The 8,834-nt window shown below is 44.1% G+C and overlaps 1 protein-coding gene across 1 annotated transcript; it reads right to left on the bottom strand.

Annotated features, from left to right (window-relative positions):
- Nucleotides 1-470: 470 nt before the first annotated feature.
- Nucleotides 471-8,441, bottom strand: LOC134345906 (zinc finger protein 420-like). Its single transcript, XM_063047250.1, has 2 exons — nt 8,418-8,441; nt 471-2,494 (listed from the first exon to the last, which is right to left on the bottom strand). Exon 2 carries the CDS (start codon nt 1,739-1,741, stop codon nt 482-484), a length of 1,260 nt encoding a protein of 419 aa, XP_062903320.1. The 5' UTR covers nt 1,742-2,494; nt 8,418-8,441; the 3' UTR covers nt 471-481.
- Between the last annotated feature and the right edge of the window lie 393 nt (nt 8,442-8,834).

Raw genomic sequence — 8,834 nt, 5'->3', positions numbered from 1 at the left:
ATTAGATATGGCAAAGTTATTTCCCATGGTAGGGGAGTCCATGAGAAGAGAGCACGACTTCAGGATTGAAGGACATCCATGTAGAACAGAGATGAGGAGAAATTACTTTAGTCAGAGGGTGGTAAATTTGTGGAACTTGTTGCCACAAGCAACTGTGGAGGCCAAGTCATTGGGTGTATTTAAGGCAGAGAGAGATGGGTTCTTGATTAGCCAGGATATCGAAGGGTATGGGGAGAAGGCAGGGGAGTGGGGATGACTAGAAGAATTGGATCAACCCATGATCGAATGGCGGAGCAGACTCGAAAGGCCAAATGGCCTACTTCTGCTCCTATACCTTAATAGTCTTAATTGAGATGTTGAGTGAATGTTTTCCCACATTCAGAACAGGTGAGTGGCATCCGCCAGTGTGAATTCGCTGATATATTTTAAAGTCAGATGACCGAGTGAATTCCTTCCCACAATCTGAGCAGGTGAACAGTTTCTACCTAGTGTGATTTTGGTAGTGCCTCACAAGTTTGGATGACTGGGTGAATCTCTTCCCACATTCAGAACAGCTGTAAGGTTTCTCCCCAGTGTGAACTCGCTGATGTACCTTCAGTTGAGATGACCAAGCGAAACTCTTCCCACAGTCTGAGCAGGTGAACGGCCTCTCCCCAGTGTGAACTCGCTGATGTACCTTCAGTTGAGATTGCCAAGTGAATCCCTTTCCACATTCAGAGCAGCTGAATGGTTTTTCCAAAGTGTGAACTCGCTGATGTATCTTCAGTTGAAATGGCTGAATGAAGCTATTCCCACATTCAGAGCAGATGAATGGCTTCTCCCCAGTGTGAAACTTCTGATGTATCTGCAGTTGAGATGACACAGAAAATCCCTTACCACATTCAGAGCAGATGAACGGCCTCTCCCCAGTGTGGACTCGCTGATGCACCTTCAGTCGAGATGACCGAGTGAATCCCTTCCCACATTCAGAGCAGGTGAATGGCCACTCCCCAGTGTGAAGTCGCTGATGTTCCTTCAGTTGAGCTGAATGGGTGAATCCCTTCCCACATTCAGAGCAGGTGAATGGTTTCTCCCCCGTGTGTTTTAACTGGTGTGTCAGTAGATGAGAATGCCGAATGAATCCTTTCCCACAGTCTGAACAGGTGAATGGCCTCTCCGCAGTGTGAACAAACTGATGTTCTTTCAGTTGCGCGGAATAGGTGAATCCCTTCCCGCATTCTGAGCAGATGAATGGTTTCTCCCCAGTGTGAATTTGCTGGTGTTTCAAGAGCTGAGATGAATGAATGAATCCTTTCCCACAGTCAGAGCAAGTGAACGGCTTCTCCCCAGTGTGAACCCGCTGGTGACTCCGTAGGTTGGACGAGTGAGTGAATCCCTTCCCACAGTCTGAGCAGGTGAATGGCCTCTCCCCAGTGTGAACTCGCTGGTGTGTCAGGAGCTGAGAACGCTGAATAAATCCCTTCCCACAGTCTGAGCATGTGAATGGTCTCTCCCCAGTGTGAAGTCGCTGGTGTGTCAGGAGCTGAGAACACTGAATGAATCCCTTCCCACAGTCTGAGCATGTGAATGGTCTCTCCACAGTGTGAACTAACTGATGTTGTAGCAGGTGATTTGACTGAATGAATCCTTTCCCACAGTCTGAGCAGGTGAATGGCCTCTCCCCAGTGTGAACTCGCTGGTGTCTCTGTAGTTTGGATGAGTGAGTGAATCCCTTCCCACAGTCTGAGCAGGTGAATGGCATCTTCTCAGTGTGAACTCGCTGGTGTTCATTCAGTTGAGATGATTGAGAGAACCCTTTCCCACATTCAGAGCAGGTGAATGGCTTCTCCCTGTGTGAAGTCGCTGGTGTCACTGTGGCATGGTTGAGTGTGTGAATACCTTTCCACTGTCTGAGCAGGTCAATGTCCTCTCACTGGTGAATTTTCTGATGTACCTTTAGCATCAATAACAGAACGGCTTCCCGCTTGCAGAACAGGTGGAGCATCTCACTATGGTGTGAACTTGCTGATGTATCTTCAGACTGGATGACTGAGTGGTTCCCCTCCCTCGCACAGAGCGGGTGAATGGCCTCTCCCCACGGTGAACTCACTGGTGTGTCTGTGGGTAGCCTGTGAGTGAATCCCTTCCCACACTGAGAGAAGGAGAATGATATCTCACTACAATCAATTCTCTGGCAGTTCAGAAAGTCAGACGTTTGAATCCCTTGTACGATCAATGCAGTTGAAGAACTGATCTCGAGTGAACAAATGCTGGTGTGTTCTCAGCTCCCGGTTCCAGTGAGTTTCACAGAGTGAAAACAGAAAACTTCATTTCAGAGACAGAATACATCACCAGCTGGAATGTGATACTTCTTCATCTCCAAGGGTCGACAGCAGATGTGTTGGTGTTGCAAAGAAAATATTTGGTCACTCCTTAAATATCCAGACAGAGTCAGCAAAACCGATGTGTTGTTATGTTTGTGATTCCCATACACAAGTGTTCTGCCATTTCAAACCTGTAAAAATATTTGGAAAAGACATCAATGGGTGAAGGACAATATTTCAGGAGAGATTTTAGTCTGTGGTGAGAACATAAGAACATAAGAAATAGGAGCAGGAGTCGGCCATCCGGCCCGTCGAGCCTGCTCCACCATTGAATAAGATCATGGCCAATCTGACCATGGACTCATCTCCACCGACCTGCCTTTTCCCCATAATCCTTAATTCCCCTACTATGTCAAAATCTATCCAACCTTGTCTTAAATATATTTACTGAGGTAGCCTCCACTCCTTCATTCATCTCAATCCCAATTTCCCCCGAACCTTGAGGCAATGTCCTCTAGTTCTAGTCTCATCTACCAGTGGAAACAACTCTTCCTGCCTCTATCTTACCTATTCCTTTCATAATTTTACACATTTCTATAAGATCTCTGAATATGAGCTCTGGCATCACAATTTTACCAAATTCATCTCAAGTTGGGGGTACTCAACTAACTTGAGATATACCCCAGGCTACTGTGGGAAGTGAGGGAGGAAATTGCTGAGCCTCTGGCGATGATCTTTGCACATCAATAGGGAGAAGAAACGTACCAGAGGATTAGAAGACATTGTTCCCTTTTCAAGAGCGGGAGTAGAGATAATCAAGGAAATTACAGACCAGTAGTTCTTACTTCAGTGGAGGGCAAGTTTTTGGAGAAGATCCTAAGAGGCAGTATTTATGAGCATTTGGAGAAACATAATCTGATGTGGGATAGTCAGCATGGCTCTGTCTGGGGCAGATCGTGCCTTATGAACCTGACTGAATTCTTTGAGGATGTAACAAAACACACTGATAAGGTAGAGCGGGAGTCTCCATTTGGCAGCGTATGGAGTAAGACGTTTTCTGTCACAGCTCCGTCATTCACAACTTACTTCCCACTGCTAGATCCGTTTCAAATTTGAAGATTTATTATATTCGCTGAAGGATTTACGATTTAATTACGATGGCTGGAACCGAATTAAGGACTGGCAAAACCCTTCCCGAGCCGCAACAAACAGAGAAATCAGAGGAAGTTTCTACTTCAGAAAGAATGCTGTCTTTAATAGAAGCTATTAATGTGAAGATCGGTACGCTGGATACCAAAATGGATAAATTGACGACAGCTAATGAATTGTTTGAAAAAACCATCTTCGCTATTCCGGAATCTTAGAGGAATTTGGAAGATTGATATCAGGCGCTTAAGCAGTGTACTCACAGAATTGAAAGGGAATTTGAATTAATGAATCAATCTATTAAAGAACAGGATTTGAAGATGTCTTTTATGGAAAAGAAAATTAATGACAATACTTCGGAATTATTAAGAATTAAGAAGAAAACGGTTGATTTAGAAAGCAGAAATCGCAGGATGAATCTACGTATACTGGGTTTGCCTGAAAATACGGAAACCGGTGAGCCACTAAAGTTTTTTTCGAACATGTTATATTCACTTTTTAGTGACATTCTCGAAGCCTGTCCGTTATTGGACACAGCCCACCGAAATCAGTGCCTTAAATCATCAGCCAAAATTAAACCACGTCCTGTAATTCTCTGTTTGCATTATTTGACAACCAAAGAAGCTATTCTTCAGAATGCAAGGAAAAGGGATAAGCTAATTTATTATGAAGCTAAGATTCGTATAGTTGAAGATTTTACCCCAGAGATTTATGCTGAAAGAATTAAATATCAGGAAGTGATGGCGGAACTTTTTAAAATCAACTGTCGCCCGTCGCTGCGTTACCCGGCTCGTCTGATGATTACTCCACCCAATGCTTGTCCAAAATGGATTGACTCTCCAGAAGATATTTGGAAATTTATAAGAGTTTAAGTCCACTTCGTAAGCAATTTGAAAAGTTGATCCTTAGCTGGGAGTGGTTTGTAACGCCGTTGATGAAAGTCCGCTTTTCGTTTTATTAATGTTCAGACACAGACTTGGTTAACTTACTTAGATCTGTTGTTGTTTGCTTTAACAGTTAATGTAGTTCTGAATCTAACACATACTATTTACTTATTTTTTCTTTGATTTGTAAGTCTTTAATATTAGCTCTAGTATATATTAGTTGATTGGATTTATCCTTTTTTTCTGAATACATAGCTGCGTATATTAAATGGAATTTAAGATGGCCGTCGTTAATTCGGTCTTAACTACTGTTAGACATAATATGAAAATACTTGGAATCTCTTTACTTCTTCGTGTATTCTTTGTATTGCCAAATTTAAATGAATATAAGTTGATTATGGGAGGTGACTTTAATTGTTGTCTTAACCCATCTATTGACAGATCATCCAACAATCTGTCACTTCCTGATAAAGCTGCGACTTGTATTAATTCTTTTTTTATTAGAATACGGTCTGGTAGACATTTGGAGATTTAAATTTCCTAAAGACAAAGATTTTTCTTTTTTTTCACATGTATATCATAAATATTCAAGAATTGATTATTTTTTCTTGGATACGCGATTGGTGCCCTCTGTTGTTGAGTGTGCCTATGATGTGATTGCGTTGTCAGATCATGCACCTATGAAACTAACTTCAGAATTCTCTGATAATATTCACATACCTCAGTGGAGATTTAATATTTCATTGTTACAAGATTCGACTTTTGTAAATTTTATTAAGGAACAAATTTCTCTATTTTTTGAATTGAATACAACTGAGGGAATGTCAAATTTGATTATTTGGGATGCGATGAAATCTTTTTAAGAGGACAGATAATTTCATATTCGGTAGGTTCAAGAAGGAAAACTAAGGCGGAACTTTTGCTGATCACTAATAGGATTAAAGAAATAGATAAACTCTATTCAGTAACGCCTAGTGAAGATCTCTTTAAGGAAAGGGGGGAACTCCAAGCACAACATGATTTGCTTTTGACTTTCCCCATTGAACAGCAACTTCTTAAATCCAAAAGCCAATTTTATATACATGGAGACAAGTCAAGCAAATTATTAGCTGGTCAGTTGAAAGCAAATATGGCTAGAAGACAGATTCTTAAAATACAAAGACCTGATAGACCTGCAACGGTAGATCCTGATGAAATTAGTAAGATATTTATGGATTTCTACTCTAACCTTTATGAGTCTGAATTTTCAGATATTACCTTTATGAATAGATTTTTGCAAAAATTGAATATACCTAAAATCTCTATTCAAGATATGAATACATTAGATGCACCTATTAAACAAGAGGAAATAGCAAGGGCTATATCTTCTCTCCAATCAGCTAAGGCTCTGGGACCAGATGGATATACAGTGGAATATTATAGAACTTTTACTCATATATTTATACCTCAAGGATAAGTGCCAGGAGGGAGATCAGTGGGGACAGAGCCTAGATGTTCAGCGAAACGATCTCCCAGTCTGCATCGGGTCTCGCCAATATGTAGAAGGCCACATCGGGAGCACCGGACGCAGTATATCACCCCTGCCCTGCTCTCACTCCATCCTCCCGCGACCCCACGAGGAATAGGGTTCCCCTCGTCCTCACCTACCACCCCACCAGCCTCCGGGTCCAACATATTATTCTTCGTAACTTCCGCCACCTCCAACGGGATCCCACCACTAAGCACATCTTTCCCAACCCCCACCTCTCTGCTTTCCACAGGGATCGCTCCCTACACGACTCCCTTGTCCATTCGTCCCCCCCATCCCTCCCCACTGATCTCCCTCGTGGCACTTATCCTTCTAAGCGGTACAAGTGCTACACATGCCCTTACACTTTCTCCCTCACTACCATCCAGAGCCCCAGACAGTCCTTCCAGGTGAGGCGACACTTCACCTGTGAGTCGGCTGGGATGATATACTGCATCCGGTACTCCCGATGTGGCCTTCTATATATTGGCGAGACCCGATGCAGACTGGGAGATCACTTCGCTGAACACCTACACTCTGTCCGCCAGAGAAAGCAGGATCTCCCAGTGGCCACACATTTTAATTCCACGTCCCATTCCCATTCTGACATGTCTATCCATGGCCTCCTCTACTGTAAAGATGAAGCTACACTCAGGTTGGAGGAACAACACCTTATATTCCATCTGGGTTGCCTCCAACCTGATGGCATGAAGATTGACTTCTCTAACTTCCGCTAATGCCCCACCTCCCCCTCGTACTCCATCCGTTATTTATTTATATAGACACATTCTTTCTCTCTTTCTCTGCTTTTTCTCTCTCTGTTCCCCTCACTATACCCCTTGCCCATCCTCTGGGTTTTCCCCCCTCCCCCCTTTTCCTTCTCCCTGGGCCTCCTGTCCCATGATCCTCTCATATCCCTTTTGCCAATCACCTGTCCAGCTCTTGGCTCCATCCCTCCCCCTCCTGTCTTCTCCTATCATTTTGGATCTCCCCCTCACCCTCCCACTTTCAAATCTGTTACTAGCTCTTCTTTCAGTTAGTCCTGACAAACGGTTTCGGCCCAAAACGTCAACTGTACCTCTTCCTGTAGATGCTGCCTGGCCTGCTGCGTTCACCAGCAACTTTTGTGTGTGTTGCGCTGACTGACATTGCTGTTAAAAAGGCCTTCATCTACCGTGGAACTGAGTTCAAGAGTGGTGAGGTAATGTTACAACTATATAAAACATTCTTTATACCCCACTTAGAGTACTGTCTTCAGATACCTCATTACAGGAAGGATGTGGATACTATAGAAAACTTTGGAGCGCGGAAGATGAGAGGTGACCTGACAGATGCGTATAAGATGATGAAAGGTATAGACCGTGTGGATAGCCAGAGGCTTTTTCCGAGGGCTGAACTGGCAAACATGAGGGGCATAGTTTTAAGGGGCTTGGAAGTAGGGTCAAAGGGGATGTCAGAGGTAGGTTTTTCACACAGAGAGTAGTAGGTGCATGGAATGTACTGCCAGCGCTGATGGTAGAGGCAGATACCATAGAGATTTTGAGAGACTCTTAGATATGTATAGGGAGCAGATTCTTAGATATGTACATGGAGCTTAGAAACAGAGTGCAATGCAGTTGGGAAATCCGAGGCAGTTTCTAGAATAGGTTACATGGACAGCACAACATTGTGGGCCGAAGGGCCTGTAATATATTGTAGATTTCTGTTTCTATATGCACTCATCTTCGAGAAAGGCACAGAACAGACATTCTGACTGACCATCAAATTCTCCGACTGTACGAGAATAGGCTATTTCTGATTTAGCTCAATTTGTCTTTGGTATTATTTCAAGTTCTGGTCGTGTTCCACAACACCACAAAGAGCACTTGTTTCTACATGTATGATCCTGGAGATTTACTAATTACTTGGATCGCCTCTCACCAGCTGATTGACAGTGATGAACCCATCGATGGCAATGCCAATGAATATGAAGTGGAGGGCAGTGGTTATTCTCATTGGACTGCGGCACTTCTGTAATGTGAAAGCCACAAGTCACTTGTCATCGAGGCAAAGGTGTTTCATATCATTATTTACCCAGAGAGAACTAAATCTGACGGAAGGTTTTATTTCCATACAGCACTAATTGACATTCTCACTGACTGGAAGGTAAACTCTTCAGCCGAGATTAACTGGGAACTATATTTTTGTTTCGAGTTCATAATCCTCGGATTTACATAGCTGGAGCTCGCAGCGTTTGGGAGATACATCCACTCGCCCTTCCTTCGACTGTGTGGGACAACGCCGGAACTCACGCCCATGGCTGCCTCTTTACCCAGAAGCCCTCACGAAGAGAAACCTCCCTGTTCGGCATCGAACGATACAGGAATGCGCATGCGCCGCTAAACTGGCGGCGGCGGCACCACCCACGAGTCGAAAGCTGCCTGGGGCCCGGGTACGGATCGTGGGGCTGAGAGAGAGGGAAAAGACCAGGACTGTCGTGGGGTGCAGCACCAGTGTGGCTGTAAATCACAGTAATTGTCCTTCGGTCGCGTTTCAGACGCCGGTGATTATAAAAGGCCCGCCGGAGCCCGTTCCCACCTGCGTCCGAGCTTTGCAAGCCGCTCCTCTACTCCGCGCATGCGCGATATTCGGGATTGGGCGCGATGACTACGCATGCGCGTTGGTTTAAACGGGAGAAAATCTGCAGATGCGGAAATCCAAAGCAACGCGCAGAAAATGCTGGAGAAACTCGCGGGGGCGGACAGCAACTATGGAGAGGAGTGAACAGGCGGCGTTTCACACCGAGACCCTTCTTCAGGACTGGAAAGGAAGGGAGGGAGTCAGAATGTGGGGGGAGATGAGGTGATCGATGAAAACGGGAGAGGAGGAGGAGTAAAGTCAAGAGCAGTGAAGTTGCTGGAGAATAATAATAATAATAATAATAATAAATACCTTATTGATTCCGAGTGGGTAATTCTGTTGTTACAGCAGCAATATTTAAAATCACACTTAGCA

The sequence above is a fragment of the Mobula hypostoma genome, chromosome 4 (assembly GCF_963921235.1).
Source record: "Mobula hypostoma chromosome 4, sMobHyp1.1, whole genome shotgun sequence".
In the NCBI taxonomy this organism is placed as follows: Eukaryota; Metazoa; Chordata; class Chondrichthyes; order Myliobatiformes; family Myliobatidae; genus Mobula; species Mobula hypostoma.
This window is presented reverse-complemented; position numbering and strand designations above follow the sequence as displayed.

Coding starts and splice junctions, on each gene's coding strand:
- LOC134345906 (XM_063047250.1), bottom strand. CDS start 1,741: ATGCCATTCACCTGCTCAGACTGTGGGAAGGGATTCACTCACTCATCC.